Source organism: Chlorocebus sabaeus, chromosome 9 (genome assembly GCF_047675955.1).
Source record: "Chlorocebus sabaeus isolate Y175 chromosome 9, mChlSab1.0.hap1, whole genome shotgun sequence".
Lineage (NCBI taxonomy): Eukaryota > Metazoa > Chordata > Mammalia > Primates > Cercopithecidae > Chlorocebus > Chlorocebus sabaeus.
The window spans coordinates 26,631,481-26,651,738 of record NC_132912.1 but is presented as its reverse complement, the minus strand read 5'-3'; the positions used below and the strand labels follow the sequence as shown (position 1 = coordinate 26,651,738).

The window sequence follows — 20,258 nt, the reverse complement described above, 5'->3', positions numbered from 1 at the left end:
AGCGGCCTGACCTTTGGAATCACTGGAGCCAGTCAGTGCTAAATGACTGTTTTGTTACAGTCTTTCCAGGTATAAGCTTTGGTAATTTCCTTAGTTTTTATAGTGCTATAAAAGTTACCTCCTCTGAATACAGGATTGTTATCAAACCTGGACTCTCAACCTATTATCTAATGTGAAAACTGTGTCTTATAATTTGACCCTCTAAACATCTAGTTCAGCTTTGAAAACTGGACTAATGTAATTCAATGCCATTGACTGTTTGCAAAATTGGTATCAACTCTGTTTTCTGGACATGTCAAGTCTGAATTACCTATTGTGTGGATTCCTACTTTCTCTACCCAGACACCATGGTTAGCAAGATTCAGAGAGAAAACACACACGGGGTCCTGAGCTTTTTAGGGCCCTACTTCCCTTTGAGAATAAACTGTAAGCCATAGAAACCCTTCCCCAGAAAAATCCAAATATATACAAAATACTGCATACAACGTCAAGTGGTTTACAGATAACCCACAACTCCCCTGAATCTTAAGTTAAGAACTCCCTGTAATCTAGCAGGGAACATTTAATGGACAACCGAAAAGCTTAATAAAGGAAAATATAAAAATCAGTAAGTAGTAGTTTATCCCTCTTGCTGTTTCTTAAGATATACCTATCGTTTATTAAAATCCCCTCCAAAGTTTTGTTTTAAAAATCCCTCGTTTGTTTTGTTTTGTTTTTGTTTTTGTTTTTTTGAGACGGAGTCTCGCTCTGTTGCCAGGCTGGAGTGCAATCGCATGATCTCGGCTCACTGCAACCTCCACCTCCCGGGTTCAAGCGATTCTCCTGCCTCAGCCTCCGGAGTAGCTGGGACTACAGGTACCCGTCACCACACCCAGCTAATTTTTTTGTATTTTTAGTAGAGACAGGGTTTCACTGTGTTAGCCAGGATGGTCTTGATCTCCTGACCTCATGACCCGCCTGCCTCAGCCTCCCAAAGTGCTGGGATTACAGGTGTGAGCCACTGCGCCTGGCAAAAAATCCCCAATTTAATACATACCTCAGAAGCAAAAAAAGAGACACAGTATCTGATAAGCCTCCTAGGAGCCATTAAACTTTGACTGTCAAAGGTTGAAAGCGGTCTCCCTCAATTATGACATCACCAACAAGCAAGCCTGTCAGGTTCACTGATCCGGGGCCACTGAGGCTGGAGGGGCCTCTGCTGGCCCTGAACATAGATGGTGCTGCTCCTGAATCTTTAGCTGCCGTTTCCTCCTACTTTCCTAAGCCTTTCTCAGCAAAAGCAAAATCACAAATGGCCCAGCTCTCCAGAAGCCTTGTCCCTTCTTCTTAAGTGGCATGGAGATAATACCTACATATTTAGTCCTTTAAGTGCCTGATCCAGAAGAGTCTGCAGAAAGCAAGTATTGGAGAGCAGAATTGCTAAGGTACTGTACCACCCAAACCCACGCCAAAACCGTGACTCGTCCCCATGCCGGACACTGTCTCTGCACTGTGACTTTCCTAAGCCCTGCTCCAATCACTCACAGGGAGAATGAGGCTGCAGTTCAGACATCCCCTGGAGAGGGCAGTAGTGAACTTACTATTTATTTATTTGTTTGTTTATTTATTTATTTATTTATTTATTGAGACGGAGTCTAGCTCTGTCGCCCAGGCTGGAGTGCAGTGGCCGGATCTCAGCTCTATTTAAACTAGCAATGGCTTTTGTTATATTCTCCCATGTTTTCTGCAACGAACAATTTATACAGTTTCCATAAGGCAGACTGAAAAAACTTCCAATTGGCCGGGCACGGTGGCTCACACCTGTAATCCCAGCACTTTGGGAGGCCAAGGCCGGTGGATCACCTGAGGCCAGGTGTTTAAGATCAGCCTGGCCAACATGGCAAAACCCTATTTCTACTAAAAAACACAAAATTGGCTGGGTGTGGTAGCGTGCATCTGTAATCCCAGCTACTTGGAAGGCTGAGGCAAGAGAGTTGCCTGAACCCAGGAGGTGGAAGTTGCAATGAGCTGGGATTGTGCAACTGCACTCCAGCCTGGGCGACAGAGTGAGATGCCATCTCAAAAAACAAAAAAAAAAAAAAAAAAAAAGAAAAAAGAAAAAGAAAAGAAAAGAAAAACGAAAAACTTCCAATTATGGGGACACTGGGTGATAGTACTTAAAGCAGTTTAAAAAAATTTCCTTCCCATGTTTATTTCTGAGAGCAATGAAGTGTATTATGAATTAAGAGGGAAATTAAAAATATAAACACATTCTCTAGGCCAGTGATTCTCAACCAGGGGTGATTCTGTGCTGTGTGGGACCATGGGACATTTGGCAGTGTCTGGAGGCATTTTTGATTGTTACCACCTCGGGGGAATCTAGCAGAGCCAGCGATGCTGCTAAACATCCTGTAATGCACATGGCAGCCCCAATGACCCCCAACAAAGAACAATGTGGCCCACAATCTCAACAGTCCCGAGGCTGAGGAACTCCGCTCTGGACCACAGGAGATGTTATTTCAAGTCTGGCTCAGAGGGAGCGTTTTTGCCGCTCTGCTTCCGGTAAAGTGAAAGTGATCCTGATGATGGTTAAAGGTCAATGCCAGAGATTTCACTGCTTCCTACAAATATACTGTGAGCTCTTTGAAAGGCCCAGCTAAAGTGGCAGCCAGCCCTGGGCAGGACAATGTGCTGGACAAGGCAGGGCCAGCAGCAGGGCAGAGAAAGCTGTGGGCAGAGGTGAGCAGCCACTAAGAAGTAATATCTGACACTCATTCTTCCAGTGTCATTTAATTCAGTGCTGACAAATCTTAGGCATTCCTTAAATATCTACTGAGAAGGGGAAATATAATACAAATGTTCAACACTAGGGAAACGTATTAGTACATTACAGTCTACTGGAATTTCCATCAATAGATTATATGATGTAATTGTTAAGACATTTCATTATTTTAAAAACTTTTTTTTTGAGACTGAGTCCACGCAACAGATGACTTAGACTTGACATGTCCAGAAAACAGAGTTGTGGTGGATTCTGAGACATGCCCCCAGACCCCTCGTCAGTGCACGACTCTGCCCCAGCTGCTGTACCAGGTATGGCTGGTACCTGTTGGCTTTCATTCCTTAGCCTCTTCAAGGATTGCCTCGGCTACAAAGCGTCCTCTCACCATAGGCTGTGCCCCTTCGGGAGGCAGCCCACATCCAAGGACTGAGAGATGAAGGGCCATTCTACCTGCACACCCTAGAGGGCGTTTCAGGCTGTTGATTGCAGCTCAGCTTCTCCTGCTCCCCAGTCCTGTTTCCTCTCCCCCGGGCTCAGGTGTCAGTAATCCCAAGGGATAATCCCAAATAAACATCCTGTCCTGAGACTTCATCTCAGAGTCTGCCTCCTGGAAAACCTAACTTGCAACAGAGCTCAGCAAAACGCAAGCTCATTTTATTAAAGAACCCAGATCAAAAAAGAGCTTTATGGGCTAGGCACAGTGGCTCATGCCTGTAATCTCAGCACTTTGGGAGGCCGATGAGGGCGGATCACCTGAGGTCAGGAGTTTGAGACCAGACTGGCCAACATGGTGAAACCCCGTCTCTACTAAAAATACAAAATTAGCCAGTCGTGGTGGCACATGCCTATAATCACAGCTACTCAGGAGGCTGAGGCAGGAGAATTGCTTGAACCCAGGAGGTGGAGGCTGAGTGAGCTGAGATCGCGCCATTGTGTTCCAGCCTGGGTGAGACTCTGTCTCAAAAAAAAAAATAAAAGCTTTATGATAAATGGATTTCTATAAAATTGCTTCACTCACTGAATGTAGCACAGTTATGGTGTCTGCATGTTTCTCAGACAAGCCAAACCTAGCCTGCTCAGCAGCCTCATTGAAGACACTTATCAACGGCACCTGGATCTTGGCACCATCCATTCCTGTGTGAAACTCTTTTAGCTCTAGGAAGTGAATATCATTGCCAGCAATCAGGATAACAGACTACCCAAACTGTGCTGCACAGAGATCTGTTGACACCAATTTTGCCAATAGTCAATGGCATTGAATTACATTAGTCCAGTTTTCAAAGCTGAACTAGATGTTTAGAGGCTCAAATTATAAGATACAGTTTTCACATTAGATAATAGGTTGAGAGTCCAGGGGTGATAACAATCCTGTATTCAGAGGAGGTAACTTTTATAGCACTATAAAAACTAAGGAAATTACCAAAGCTTATACCTGGGAAGACTGTAACAAAACAGTCATTTAGCACTGACTGGCTCCAGTGATTCCAAAGGTCAGGCCACTAACAACTCTAGAACCATTCCTGGTTTCTGTGTGTGTTCTGCATCGTTGAGCCAGCCACTGCTGCTGCTGTTAGGCAAGAAGGTTGCTACCAAAGGACATGGTTTTGTCTTTCACCTAGAAGACGGCACTTTGGATATGTCCGTAATCACTATTAAAATGGATCATTGAAGTACAGTCTACGGTAAGGGACACTCACTAAGGTGGAGATTTTGATGAGCAGATGGTCATCATTTCATGCATGAGTGCAAGGTCAAGCCCAAGAACCTCAGTGAGAGCAAGAGGGCTGCAGGACTTGTGACCGTGGTGTGTGCACCTTCTTCAGCACCCTCCATGCCAGGATGAGGCTGATTCTGTCTGCGAAGGAATCAACTCCTATACTTTTCTTGTTGTTGTTTTTTTGAGTCTTGCTCTGTTGCCCAGGCTGGAGTGCAGTGGTGCAATCTCGGCTCGCTGCAACCTCCGCCTCCCAGGTTCAAGCAATTCTTCTGCCTCAGCCTCCCGAGTAGCTGGGACTACAGGCATGCACTATCGTGCCCAGCTAATGTTTGTATTTTTAGTAGAGACGGGTTTCACCATGTTGGCCAGACTGGTCTTGAACTTCTGACCTCAAGTGATCTACCTGCCTTGGCCTCCCAAAGTGCTGGGACTACAGGTGTGAGCCACCACACCTGGCCTAATTACAAAGACATTTCAGCAATGTGCGAAAGAGTTTAAAATACAATGGTGAGTAAACAAAGCTGAACACAAAATTATATGTTAATATCTTGAATGACCAAATACAGAATGGACGGGGAGAGAGGAGGAGGCGACTGCTAGGCGAGATACGAGGGAAAGCCTTTTACCTTTTAAGATTTCCTTTACATTGAAACATTGCAGGTTTTTTAAATATTTACAACTCTTATATATATTCAAAATGTAAGAGTTGAGGACCAATAGCCAAAAAAAGTCTTTCTTTTTGGAGACAGCGTCTTGCTCTGTCACCCAGGTTGGAGTGTACTGGTGCAAGCACGGCTCACTGCAGCCTCCAACTCCTGCACTCAAGCAATCCTCCTGCCTCAGCCTCCCGAGTAGCTGGGACTCCAGGCATATGTCACCATGCCTGGCTAATTTAAAATTTTTCGTAGAGACAGGGTCTTGCTGTGATGTTCAGGCTGGTCTTAAACTCCTGGGCTCAAGCGATCCTCCTGCCATGGCCTCCCAAAGTGCTGAGATTACAGGTATAAGCCACCTCGTCCAGGCTCAAAATGTCCTCTTTAAAGATGATTTCGCTTCTGTACAATTCAGAAGGTCACAGAAGGCTGGCACCCCAGCGTGTGCGTTTGTTGTCCAGCATAACGGTGCACCTATCACTTTAGAGCAATCAATCTTTGTTCCCTGTGTATAACGATTAAATGTATTCACCTGTCCTAGTATTACATTGTTTGCTTCCTAACAAGAAAACCAAATTTGGCTCTGAAATTTTTAAAAAATGTTACTTTGCAGCTAAAGTTTTTCTTCCATGAACATTAAAAGGTCTTTTAAAAAAAGATGCCAGACTAGATTCCAGAGTGACTTTAGTGACTTAAAGTCAGAATCTAAACATTACAAAGTGAATTTTTAGGTGCATGTTACTTTTTTTTTTTTTTTTTTTTTTTTTTTTAAGACAAGAGTCTCACTCTGTCGCCCAGGCTGGAGAGCAATGGTGTAATCTTGGCTCACTGCAACCTCTGCCTCCCAGGTTCAAACGATTCTCCTGTCTCAGCCTCCCAAGTAGCTGGGATTACAGGCGCCTGCCACCATGCCTGGCTAATTTTTTTTTTTTTTTTGTATTTTCAGTAGAGACAGGATCTCACCATGTTGGCCAGGCTGGTCTCAAACTCCTGATCTCATGATCTGCCCACCTCGGCCTCCCAAAATGCTGGGATTATAGGCATGAGCCACCACGCCCAGCAGGTATATGCTAATTCTTAAATGGGAAAGAAACAGTAACCTTGGGAAGAAAGGCTTCCCAAATATAAAAACAAAAAAGGAATGAACAGAAGAGCTCACCGGGAGTTGTTATGATGAATATTGCATGCTCGGGCCATTAGCGCCACAATAATTGGTCGAAAGGCTTTCCCTTTTCCATCAAAGTAGTACTCAGACATTTCCTTAAGTTCTGATGTTGATATAAGCAGTTCCTGAAATAAAGTTTCTCTGTGTCACAATGGCATCAAAACTGCACAGAAAGCCATCAGGATTTTTTTTTTTGAAACGGAGTTTCGCTCTTGTTGCCCAGACTGGAGTGCAATGGCGCAATCTCAGCTCACTGCAATCTCCGCCTCTCGGGTTCACGCGATTCTCCTACCTCAGCCTCCCAAGTAGCTGAGATTATCCACCACAATGCCTAATTTTTCGTATTTTTAGTAGAGACAGGGTTTCAACATGTTGGCCAGGCTGGTCTCAAACTCCTGACGTCAGGTGATATACCCGCCTCAGCCTCCCAAAGTGTTGGGATTATAGGCATGAGCCACCGTGGCTGGCCAAGATTTCTTCTATAAAACTTTGGTTTGATTTAAGTGTATTCATTTCAATTGAGAAATTCAACACTCCGTGGGCAAGGCTCCCACGCTGCAGGGCCATCCACCTGGCTGTCCTGCAGGCTAGAACATAAACAACGCCTGGATCAGCCCCAAGTGGCCTGAGTGCTAGAACAGATACTGCCACCTGCCCCTGCTGATAGCATCAGACACCAGAAGACTCCAAGAGACAGCAGGAGAGGGAAGAAAGCACTAGGTGGCTAAGGGACTCTGGGCTCATTGACAGCCGGACAGCGAAAGGAACAGGGGCTGGTTCGCAGCTTGAAAGATAGAGGCGGGAGGAGAAAGATGGGGAAGGTGGAAGCCAGTGGCCGTCGGGAGCCTGTGAAGCAGGTGGGGGGTGTCGGTGTCCTGGGTAGGGTGGCAACGTTGTTTAAATTTTTTAATTTTTTAGAGACAAGGTCTTGCTCTGTCACCCAGGCCTCAGGGCAGTGGCACGATCGTAACTCACTGCAGCCTCAAACTCCTCAGGGCAAAGCTGTTTATGAGGGGCAGGAAGATAGTAAGGTCACAGCCAAGCAGAAGAAGCAGGGCTCAGTCCATCTGGCTTGGCCTTTATTTGGCAAAAGACATTTTGAGGGTTCAAAGAGGCCCATGTAAGTGCATAGAGCCCATATAAGGCATGGGCTGCCTGATTGTAAGGAGCCTACAATTGAACCGGAGAGAGAAACATTTTGCAAATATGAAACAATCAATGACGAATTCAGTGGTAGCATGAACAGTGCTATACATTAAACACATTAAAAGTTCGGGGAAGGAAGAGATCAGCGCAGGCTAGAAAAACCGAGTATTTCATAGAGGAGATGGGCTTTAATGTGGGATCAGAAACCTAAACAGGGTTCTGATTCACAAAGAGGGCGAGAGCCTTCCAGCTGACAGGTATGCGTCGCTTGTATCTGCCACTCCAGGACATGCTTGACTAAGTCAGAGTTTATCCCCCCGAACGCAGTGGGAGCCAATGAACCCTCAGCCCTGCACAGGTGAACACAACAAAGTGGGCCCATCGTTAATTCAGCAAATTACCGACTCAGTGCCAGGCACTGTAACAGACACAGAGGTCAAAAAGGTAAGACAAGCCTTGCTACAAGGAGCTCAAGGTCTAGATGGGGAGAAGTAAAACGATCACTGCCGTTGACACAACACAGTGTGATGGGTGCGGTGCTGTCACCCAGGTAAGCCGTCCCCTTGGAAGCTGAGACAGGAAGGAGAAGAGCACAAACGAAAGGACTAGGGGCATGGAATTGCCTGGCCTGTGGCAGTGGGGACTGACAAAGGGCAGACTAGAAGCACATGGAGGAGAAGGAGAGGGACAAGTCCTGGGTTCTTCCTAGATTCTCCAAGGAACAGGAAAACAGCAGAACAACTCGTGGGGGAAAAGTAGAGTCTCAGCTGAGTTAAGTCTGAGACCGTCATGGCCGCCCCATGGCGTTCCCGGTGAGCAGTTAGCTACCTGGGGGTAGGAGATGTGATTCAACCCGGAGTAGTGATATTATTTGGGAGACGTAAGTATGGACACGGGTATATAAAGAATAGAGAGAGGAGGGGGCCCATGGAACCCCAGGGAATGGCAGAATGAAAGGAAGTGAGGCGGAGGTGATAAACTGAAGAACATTCTCAGGACAAGGAGGAGGAAGAAAGTGCAGCGTGAAGGGAACCATGTTTCAAGGAGGACTTACAGTCAATAGTGCTCAATGGTCAGAAAACCAGGAAGCGTCTGCTACAGTAGGCAGCTAGTCAGGTATGAGCAGGGCAGGGGTGCTCCCCCACCCACAACAGGAAGGTCAGGTGACCATCAGGTGATGGTCAGGCAGTTGTTAACTGTCTCTAAAATACTAATTGGTAACAGCTGGTGCCAAGGGACGGCAATCTCTCAATAGATAGAAAAACCTGAAACTGGTGGTCAGCTTCCCAATAAGATCTCAGGAGTTGGGTGAGTCGGCTCAACCATGCACACTAAGAGGCAAAATGGCAGAGCTTAATTGGTATATGTCCTGGAACACTGGGACTGGTAATGCGAAGAATGCCTCAAGTGAGCATGCGCAAAACTCCGGTAACCACACACAGCATGCTCCCCGCCGAAACACTGGCGGGTCACTGCGCATGCGGGCAGCCCATCCCAAGCGAAGAATCCGGGGAGACGGGATGCAAGTCCCTGGAAGTATGCCAACATCTAAAACCCAAATTCCAACCTCAAACCACACATTTGATTTCTCAGGTCACCAGCTTGGCCCTCTTCCAAGTGTACTTTACTTCCTTCCCTTCCTGCTTTACACTCTTCTCTCCTGCTCTAAAACTCACCTCCCGTCTCTACTTCTGCCTTAGGCCCCTCAGTCGAATTCTTTCTTCTGAGGAGGCAAGAAGTGAGGTTGCTGCAAACCTGTACAGATTTGCTGCTGGTAACACATCCATTGAATTGAGCACAGGGAAGCTATCAGTGACCCAAGCAAAACCAGCTTCAGAGGAGAGGCTGGAAAGGGGGGCCCAGTGCAATAGTGGAGGGAACCTGAAGGCACTGGAGAGAGGCAGAGAGCAGGGGATTCTGTGACGGAAGGGAGGGAGTGAAGCACTGGGTCAGTGGATGGGCCTTTTAAAAATGCAGGTGAAGAAACTGAACACCCAATGGATATAGAAGAGAACATGCCAATGAAAGTTTGCAGACAGAGGGAGAGACCATGTCTGGGGAAGTTCCTAAGGAACTGGGGAAGTGGCTAAGGGACTGCCCCTAGAGAGGGAAGGGACATGACTTCCATGGGTGGGAGGAGAGCAGGCAATCGCCAGAGAAGGCGCAGGCAAGCTGGCCAATTGCGACAGAACAGGGGCTGAAGGAGTTCTTCCACAGCCCCTACTGTCTATGAAACAGGAAGTGTTGTCATCAGAATATGACAGTCGTCAGTGTACTGGGGACTTGAGGAGGAAAGGAGAAAAGTGGGGACTTGTAAAGGGTGAGCAAGCTGAGTGGGGCATACAGACATTTCTGGGAAGCATTTTATTTTTTTATTTATTTATGTATGTATTTATTTTTTGAGGCGGAGTCTTACTCTGTCACCCAGGCTGGAGTGCAGTGGCGGGATCTCAGCTCACTGCAACCTCCACCTCCTGGGTTCAAGCAATTCTTCTGCTTCAGCCACCCAAGTAGCTGGGATTACAGGCGCATGCCACCACCCCCAGCTAATTTTTAGTAGAGATGGAGTTTCCACCTCCTGGGTTCAAGCAATTCTCCTGCTTCAGCCTCCCAAGTAGCTGGGATTACAGGCGCATGCCACCACCCCCAGCTATTTTTTGTATTTTTAGTAGAGATAGAGTTTCACCATGTTGGCCAGGCACTTGAACTCCTGACCTCAAGTGATCCCAGCCTCCCAAAGTGCTAGGATTATAGGTGTGAGCCACCGTGCCCAGCCAATCTTTTTCTAAAGACAGAAAAAATGTCTTGCTCTGTCACTCAGGCTGGAGTGCAATGGCGGGATCATGGCTCACTGCAGCCTCAAACTCCTAGGCTTAAGCAATCCTCTTGCTTTGGCCTCCTAAATTGGTGGGATTACAGGCACAAGCCACTGTGCCCAACCACGTGAGGTTGGGAACTACTGAAAGTTTTCAGGAAAAAGAGTTGAATGAAGACAGCCATATTTGGGGCAGACTGGCAATGACATTCAGAATTAGATAAGGAAGAGACAGCTGGAGTCACTGGGAGGTGGTGGGTTTTAAGAGGAAAGGTGGGATAACTCATTGGACAAGCATGAGCTACCTGGACCATTTTTTCCTTCAGGTTCACAATCCTGCCATAACCTCTTTATGGATATTAATACATATTGCCTGGCACTGGGTCACATGTGGTTCTTGCTCAAGAAACATTTGAAACTTGACCATACATGAATCTAGACTGCAAACTGCATTGTACAGATCTGAAAACCTGCATTGTTTTTTTGTAATCCCAGCACTTTGGAAGGTCAAGGCAGGTAGGTCACCTGAGGTCAGGAGTTCAAGACCAGCCTGGCCAACATGGCAAAACCCCATCTCCACTAAAAATACAAAAACTACCCAGGCGTGATGGCGCACGCCTATACTCTCAGCTACTGAGGAGGCTGAGGCAGGAGAATTGCATGAACCCTGGAGGCAAGGGTTGCAGTGAGCTTAGATTGCACCACTGCACTCAAGCCTGGGCGACAGAGTGAAACTCCATCTCAAAAAAAAAAAAAATTATTATAATAATAAAAAATAAAATAAAATTGTAGTAAGTTTTGGTAAGCTAAAACATTACATCACAGCAGAATAAAAAACTCACCTTTCTAATGTCCTCATACAGACCTTTCAAGTCTCTCCAACCGAGTTTGAAAGGATCGGTGTATTTTTCACCACTGTGTGTTTTACTGTCCGGGGTTGTGTGATGAAACCTGGGACATGCAAAAATGCACATGACTTCATTTTCAAGTAAGTTTTATATACATACATATTTAGTAGACTCAGATAGGGAAAATTCAGCCCAAATACTTGCTAGAAATTAATCATGAATCTGAAAAGGTCATTATGATTTGGAAAAACATACAGAATTCTGTTCTTGCTAAATGACAAATCAATAGATCACTTTTATAAATAGGACCTTGAGAACCCACAAATTCAAAGATAAACTGAACTATGTTCATTGTGTTCTGCGTTGAGCTCAAACTTTATTACATTCCTGTTTTTTGAATAGGCAGAGATCTACAATTTAGAATAGAAATTTACAGGCAACATAATTTAACAATTTTAGGCCGGGTGCTTATGTCTGCAATCCCAGCACTTTGGGAAGCTGAGGGTGGGAAGATCGCTTGAGGCCAGCAGTTCAAGACCAGCCTGGGCAACATAGTGAGCTCCCCATCACTACAAAAAAAAAAATTTTGATAACAATAAATTTAAAAATGGATAATTTTAGTAGTTGCAGTATAGACTGTAAACTTACCGTGATATACTATATACATTTGGACAAGCAGATGTTAAATGCTTCATAAGATTAATATAGGGTATCTATAAAATAAAAATGTCAAGAAATTTATAAGAATATTCCTGAAAAACTGTAACATTGGATAATAACACCCCCATAATTATAATCTTTATCTTCTAATCACCCATTTATAGGCAGATTGCAAACTTTAGAGAGAGAAAGAATAATTTTAAAAGTTTCCTTTTGTTATTACAAAATACTTGTCATTGCAGAAAACATAAATAAGAAAAAAGGAGAAAATAAAAACCATCTTCAGTCCATCCCTTGCCCCAAAGAAAGTCAATTTCCATATTCATATCTATCTTTCCAGACCTGAAAAGTAGTTTTAAAACAATTTCCTTCCATTTAACTAAGACTAGTCAGAGGAAAAAGATTTCAATAGCAAGGAAGGAATTTATATTTATACAAACACTGTCTATTTTAAGTTCTTGTTCTTCAACATACTTTGGAAATGGTACTTTTGGATAAATATTGTTAAAAAAAACCAACCCACCTCAGGACATTTTGATATTACACATGGGAGAACAGAGTTTGAAAGCACATAAACCAGGGTGTTAAAAGTAGTTATTCTGGAATGAATTGGATTTTGGGGGTGTTTCGTTTTATTCCTTCTTTTGGTAGATATTTTCTGATTCTTCTCTAATGAACATGTATCGCTTTAGCCATATTACAATGACAATGAAGGTTGACTTTGCCAGGCAGCAGTCAAAGTAGTTGGTCTGAGTTTCATTCTTTCCCTGGTAGCATTACGTATTCATTAAACCAGTAAGAACTTTCATGATGTCCCAGGCGATTACAATGTAACAAGAAAACAAAGTGACAATCCTTCCTCATGCTTTATATGACAACTTATGTCTTTCAGTCTACCTGGGTAATTAATTCATATGAGTTCAGTATTTTATTACAATACTTATCAATAAGGGCATCTTAATGGAAGAGTAACAGTTCTTCAGTAAGAGACTTAATAATTATTATCAGGTCTCTAGTAATAGTTATTATTATTAGAAATCCTGAGCAAAAGTGATCCTCCTGCCATGGCCTCCCCAAGTGCTGGAATTACAGGTGTGAGTCACTACACTTGACCAAATAACTATGATTAGTTATAATAACTAACTGAACTACTCTAACTGAATAACTTTTTAGTTATTCAATTAGAGAACTCTAATGTGGGTTGAAGGATTAAAATTACATAGCTAATTAGTACAGGGGGCGCTTTTTACCACCAAGTGTCCTAAAATTTATTAGTAGCATGGACTTTGGAAGACAGATCTCGGTTCAAATCTCAACATTTGTGTTACTTTGTGATGTCTTTCTGATAATACCCACTCATGGAGACAGGTGGAGATTAATTTACAGAGCATATATAAAGCTCTTAGCTCAGAGCCTAGTACACAGTATACATTTAATACAATATTCAATCAAGCTACTATTTTCTGCTTTAAATGTACTTTAGAGCGGTTTTCCAACGTGAGGTTAGAAGTGCTCAGAAAAGCAGTGAAGTATGAAAAGAGAAGGGCAACAGTCATTTTCTAATTCTGATTTTGTTCCTCACCTTTCCCTCATACACTCTCTGAAAGTCAACCTTGCCTCTCATGAATTTACTTTTATTTTATTTTTCCAGGCTGGAGTGTAGTGGTGCAATCATAGTTCACTGCAGCCTCAATCTCCTGGGCTCAAGCTATCCTCCCGCCTCAGCCTCCTGAGTAGCTGGGACTACAGGGACATGCCACAACGCCTAGCTGATTTTTAAAATTTTTAGTAGACATGAGGTGTACCAGTACATTTTCACATTGCTATAAAGAAATACCCAAGACTGGGTAATTTATAAAAGAAAGAGGTGTAATTGACTCACAGTTCTAAACGGCTAGGGAGGCCTCAAGAAACTTACAATCATGGCAGAAGGAAAAGGGAGAGCAAGGCACCTTCTTCAATAGGCAGCAGGAAGGAGAATGAACACAGGAGGAACTACCAATCACTTATAAAACCATCAGATCTCATAAGAATTCACTATAACAAGAACATCATGGAGGAATCTGCCCCCATGATCCAATTGCCTCCACATAGGCCCTCCCTTGACATATGGGGATTAAAATTCGAGATGAGATTTGGGTAGAGACACAGAACCAACCACATCATTCTGCCCCTTGCTCCTCCCAAATCTCATATCCTCACTTTTCAAAACCAATCATTCCCAACAGTCTCCGAAAGTCTTAACTCATTCTAGCATTTAACTCAAAAATCCAAGTCCAAAGTCTTACCTGAGACAAGTCAAGTCCCTTCCGCCTATGAGCCTGTAAAATCAAAAACAAGTTAGTTACATCCAAGATACAACGGGGGTACAGGCATTAGTTAAATGTTCCCATTCCAAATGGTAGAAACTGGCCAAAATAAAGGGGCTTACAGGCCTCATGCAAGTCCAAACCCAGCAGGGCAGTCATTACTGAAAGCTCCAAAATGATCTTTGACTCCATGTCTCACATCTAGGTCACACTGATGCAAAGGGTGGGCTCCCAAGAACTTGGGTAGCACTGCTTCTGTGGCTTTGCAGGGTTCAACCCCCACCACTATTCTCATGGACTGGCATTGAGTGCCAGCAGCTTTTCCAGGTGCTACAGTGGAAGCTGTTGGGGGATCTACCATTCTGGGGTGTAGAGGATGGTGGCCCTCCTTTCATAGCTCCATTAGGCAGTGCCCCAGCAGGAACTCTGTGTGGGGGCAGCAACCCCACATTTCCCTTCTGCACTGTCCTAGCAGAGGTTCTCTAAGAGGGTTTGCCCCCTTCAGCCGACTTCTGCCTGGGCATTGAGGCGTTTCCATACATCCTCTGAAATCTAGGCAGAGGTTCCCAAATTGTTGTCTTCTGTGCACCTGCAGGCTCAACAGCATATGGAAGCCTCCAAGGCTTGGGGCTTATACCCTCTGAAGCAATGGCCCAAGCTGTACCTTGGCCCCTTTTAGCTACAGCTGGGAAGCAGGGCACCAAGTCCCAAGGCTGATCTTGCACAGAGCAGCAGGGCCCTGGGCCCAGCCCATGAATCCATTTTTCCCTCCTAGGCCTCCTAGCCTGTGATGAGAGGGGCTGCAGAGAAGGTCTCTGCTGTGCCCTGGAGACATTTTCCCCATTCTCTTGGCTATTAACATTGGGCTCCTTGTTACTTATGCAAATTTCTGCAGCCAGCTTGAATTCCTCCCCAGAAAATTCTTTTCTATCACATCTTTAGGCTGCAAATTTTCCAAACTTTTATGCTGTGCTTCCCCTTTAAATTTAAGTTCCAATTTCGGATGTCTCTCTAAAGCTCAAAGTTTCACAGACCTCTAGGGTGGGGCAAAATGCCGCCAGTCTCTTTGCTAAAGCATAGCAAGAGTGACCTTTGCCCAATTCCCAGGAAGCTCCTCATCTCCATCTGAGACCACCTCAGCCTGAACTTCATTGTCCGTATCACTTTCAGCATTTTGGTCAAAGCCATTCAACAAGTCTCTAGGAAGTTCCAAACTTTCCTACATCTTCCTTTCTTCTTTTGAGCCCTCCAAACTATTCTAACCTCTGCTTGTTACCCAGTTCCAAAGTAATTTCCACATTCTCAGGTATCTTATATCAATGCGGACTACTTTGGTACCAATTATCTGTATTGGTCCGTTCTCACACTGCTATAAAGAAATTACCCATGACTGGGCAATTTATAATTATAGGAAAGAGGTTTAATTGACTCACAGTTCTGGATGGCTGGGGAGGCCTCAGAAACTTATAATCATGGGGAAGGAGGAGAAACAAGCACCTTCTTCACAAGGCAGCAGGAGAGAGAATGAACACAAGAGGAACTACCAAACACTTATAAAACCATCAGATCTTGTGAGAACTCCCTATCATGAGAAAAGCACGGGGAAATCCACCCCCATGATCCAATTACCTCTACCTGGTCTCTGCCTTGACCCTCCCTGGTCCCCAGTTGTAATTGGGGATTACAATTTGAGATAGATGTGGGTGGGGACACAGAGCCAAACCATATCAGGAGGTCTCACTAACTTGCCCAGGCTGGTCTTGAACTCCTGAGCAAAAGCGATGCTCCTGTCTCGACCTCCCAAAGTGTTGGGATTACAGGCGTGAGTCACGACACTCAGCCAAAGAGAAAGTGCTAGGTAAGAATCAAAGACATAGCCGTGTGCCAATCCTCAAGCATGGGGGATTGCTTGAGTCCAAGAGTTCAAGACCAACCTGGTCAACACAGAAAGTCCCCATCCCTAAAAAAAAAATTTAAAAAAAAATCAAAGATATACTGAGAAGTGATTTGGCATGATCACGTGCACACTGGTTTTTATCCTATTACAATATTTGTTCACACTACTAGTGAAGTCAGGAGAATGTACAACCATTAGGAGGTAGTAGAGCTCTGGTGGAGAGCAAGACTTGGCTTAATTATTGCTGCTATTTGTCCCTGTGGCTTAGTTATTGTAGTTCTGTGTCCCCAAGGACTATCAGACCCTGAAGAAACCAAAACATACATGCTTGAGGCAGACACCAGAATGCTAACGTATTAACGTACAGTGAAAAGCATCACTGACACACACACATCAGAAATACATGGTCTTGTCATCACGAGTCCACACAATCCCTCCTTGTCATCATTCGGGCAGATGGGGAGGCCATAAAGCATATTCTCTCCAGAAAAGCACACTTTCCCTGGCTAAGGTTGCTTGGTGGGCATGAAATTTTTTTCAAAAGAAGTGTCAGGCCAGGTGTGGTGGCTCATGCCTGTAATTCCAGCACTTTGGGAGGCTGAGGGGGTTGGATCACTTGGGGTCAGGAGTTCCAGACCAGCCTGGGCAACACGGTGAAACCCCATCTCTACTAAAAATACAAAAATTAGCTGGGCGTAGCGGTGTACGCCCGTAATCCCAGCTACTTGGGAGTCTGAGGCAGGAGAACTGTTTGAACCTGGGAGGTGGAGGTTGCAGTGAGCCAAGATTCCGCCACTGCACTCCAGCCTGGGAGACAGAGTGAGACTCTGTGTCAAAAAAAAAAAAAGCATGTAGTGGCATAAGAGGTGGATGCACCCATCTCTTCAAATACTGGCCTCATCTGTAGAACTAGAAATATCTGAAGTCTGGAGAGAACAGTCCTGAAATGGATCCCAGCAAAGCCTCCTTTAAGCCTCTTTTCCCACGTGCCCCTAACCCCCCCATTCTGTTCTCTTTACTGTCTAGCCTTGTCTAGTTGCCCAGCTGCCATTTGGTCTCCAAATGTCTTTTTTGCTTTTGATTTTTTAGAGATAGGGTCTTACACTGTTGCCCACGCTGGAGTGCACTGGCACTATCACAATAAATAGCTTACTGTAATCTTGAACTCCTGAAATCGAACGATCCTCCTCCCTCAGGCTCCTGAGTAGCTGGGACTACAGGCATGCACCACCACACCTGGTGATTTTTTTCCATTTTTTGTAGAGACACAGTCTCGCTGTGTTGCCTAGGTTGGTCCCAAACTCCTGGCCTCAACCGATTCTTCCACCTCAGCCTCCCAAAGCGCTGGGATTACAGGTGTGAGCCACTGCACCTGGCCCAAGCCTCGTTTTGGATAATTTGTGATATGCATCCACTTTGGTACAAAGTAGATATTTATAAGTGTTATATATTTCATACTGGGAAAGTATGTTTGATGAGAACACGGACACAAAATCTGAATTAAAAAAGTACTAAATTCAAATAAACTTAAATAACAGTGAGTCCATAGATTTTGCACGGTTATGCTAATAGCATGGGCCTACCCCACGGCACACTGAGAATCATTACAAAGTGCAGAAGGGCTCACAGGGGCTAAACTGACCAGAAGTGGAGAAAAAGGAGATTGGAACCCAAAGGCAGCAGAGGAGACCCTGAAAGAATGGGCTATCGCTGAGATTCTGACTTCAGATCTAGACTCCAGGGTTTCTCGCCTCCTGACAGCCTCGGGCCTTTCTCCTTCCAGGGCCATTCCAGCCCCATCCAGGTATGCTCTCCTCCCGAAGCCACTGCTGGACACATGAGGTCCGGTCCACCCTAGCACCAGCCCTGCATTCTCCATAAGACCTTTTCGGTCTATTCCGAGGCCGATTTGATCCTCCGTTTCTCGGAGAGAGCTCTGAGCACCTTTGACTCTAAAATTTCAGGCAAGATCTGTCTTCCTCTAACTCGAAAGTAAATAGCTGCAGCCGCTCTCCAGGCTTAACCTTGTCCATATCGCAGCGGTCAATCTGATCGCTCCCGCGCTTCCCCCAGGACCCGGCTACCACCGCTCTTTCCACTGCCCCAAACGCTACCGGGATCCCCAAGACACCGCTTTCTGCACCCCCGTGTAGGGCGCCCCTACTTCAATCCAACGCTCGGCTCCGTCCCACCGCGGGCACCCCTCCGCTCTGGAGTCCCACCCCGGAGCTACCCCGGGCGCCCCCGTGTCGCGACGCACGTGCTCCCTGCTCCCATTCATTCCGCCCGCCGCTGTCATTGGAGCCGTGACCTCTGAGCCCCGCCGGGCGCGCGCCTCCCAACCTCACCTGCGAGTGGGCGTCGACAGCTGCCTGCGGCCCCGGCGGTCCAGCAAGGCCGGGGGAGCCGGGCCCGGGGCTCCGCGCCGCCGGCCTCCAGGAGCAGCCGCGCAGCCACCGCCACCAGCGCGAGGCCATGGTCGGAGTCTGAAAGTCGCGGCAGGACGGCGGCTCCGCCTCTGGCCCGCGATCCTCCTCCAGGGACCCGGAGCCGGAAACCTGGCACAGGAAGCGCTTCGGCCACACCCCGGCCCGCTTCGGCCACACCCCGGCCCGCCGTTCGCTCCTCCCCGCGTATGGCCCGGCTGCCAGCGCCGGGACCTCGGGTACCTGCCACTGCGCAGCCAGCGGGGACCCTGGCCGCTCCTGGGAGGCAGCGGGGCAGGGGCGCGCGTAGACCCGGTCTGGGGACCCCGAGCGTGACCTTCCCCGGGGCGAGCCTCCTATCCCCACCCCTTCCCGGAAGCCGTGCAGGGGAACTGGCCACGCCTTCAGTCATAGCAAAAATGTCCCTGTGGGGACCTTTTATTAGCAAGAAATAGCACCGCGCGCGACTCTTGCAGTCACTAACTCTTGTTCTGCGTGTTTAGGCAGAAACATAACTCAGAGAATCGGGTTCCCGCTCTGCAGCCTAAGCCAGAGGCGACGGTTTCCGCTACTGCTTCCCTTGGCAGTGACCTGCCACGCTATGGTCGGCTGCCTTTGCAATCTGTTCTTGAAGGAAGTTCCAGCCCATCGCATCTTCCTAGGAACATGTCGACCACGATCAGGGCTGTTGTGAAATAGGAGCTAAATTAGCCCGGTCTCTTGACTTTTGGACTCTCCTCCGAACGCCGTGTAGGTATAGTTTGGCAGTCTTGCTCACACATGGGTGTGAACCTGCGTGTACCCAGCCCGGGAGATACTGGAGTCTGCACAGGATTAGTACCCCTCATGGGGTACTAATTTTTTCCTTAGCTTTAAGGCCAGATCTACTGGTGCTAAGAGATGGCGTGTTTCTAACAGAAATTAAGTGATATAGTTAAGCATTCGGTGCATGCACTCAAACACACAGCCAGTGAGATAGAGGGTAAGCATTAGAGATACGGAAATGCAATTTAGTACTCAAAGAATTCACTCTAATGAGGAAATAGTCCAGCAAATAGGTAGTTGCAGTTCTCTGATTCATGTATTTTCTCGTTCTTCTTGCGTTAAAAAATGCGGTAGCCTCATAGCTGGGTACATTAATTTCAAATTTAGTTGTGTGGGTTTTTATGGAGTGAAGACATCATAGACTATATAAAGACATCTATGAAAATTAGCCAATTTGATAGCTTTTTTCATCTTGAAGAATGACACGTAAAAATATGCAAAGTGCTTTACGAGTAAATGTTAATATGCACCTGTAGTTTATCTTGGTATAGATTAGGTTTATATATTAAGAAACATCCCACAGGTAGAACTTCCCAAGTAGAGTGTGGCAATAGGCACTTAGGTTGTTTTGACAATCCTATGACTAAGACATTATCATTTGCCCTTTTTTGTATATAAAGATAAGGAAACATATAGAGAAAATACCGTATTGTCAAATAAGTATCACAGTCAAGCTCACACAGTTGACAAGTATGGCACTACACAATTTTGTCAGACCATGTTCATTTAGAGTTTGCTTGGCCACATTAAAACAGACAACATTGCTCTTAAAAAGATGCTGTAGGTCGGGTGCATTGGCTCAACCTGTCATCCCAGCACTGTGGGAGGCTGAGGCAGGTGGATAACTTGAGATCAGGAATTTGAGACCCGTCTGGCCAACATGATGAAACCCATCTCTACTAAAAATGCAAAAATTAGCTGGGCATGGTGGTGCAAGTTCTGTAATCCCAGCTACTTGGGAGGCTAAGGCAGGAGAATCAGTTGAACCTGGGAGGCAGAGGTTGCAGTGAGCCAAGATTGTGCTACTGCACTTCGC

The 20,258-nt window shown here is 45.9% G+C and overlaps 1 protein-coding gene across 2 annotated transcripts in view; it reads right to left on the bottom strand.

The window, feature by feature from the left end:
• The window catches only part of PDSS1 (decaprenyl diphosphate synthase subunit 1), a 50,620-nt gene extending 31,909 nt beyond the window's left edge, over nt 1-18,711 (bottom strand). The window contains exons 1-5 of one of the 2 annotated variants that reach the window (XR_005235176.2): nt 18,320-18,541; nt 14,054-14,086; nt 11,754-11,818; nt 11,100-11,208; nt 6,291-6,421 (exon numbers count right to left, since the gene is read on the bottom strand). Coding sequence is in view for 1 of the 2 variants with exons in the window: in XM_008002595.3 (XP_008000786.3) it covers nt 6,291-6,421; nt 11,100-11,208; nt 11,754-11,818; nt 14,054-14,086; nt 18,320-18,448 (467 nt within the window). In the remaining variant the exon portion in view is untranslated. Of the gene's footprint in view, nt 1-6,290; nt 6,422-11,099; nt 11,209-11,753; nt 11,819-14,053; nt 14,087-18,319 lie in introns of both variants that reach the window. The other variant, XM_008002595.3, reaches the window with a different exon arrangement.
• Between the last annotated feature and the right edge of the window lie 1,547 nt (nt 18,712-20,258).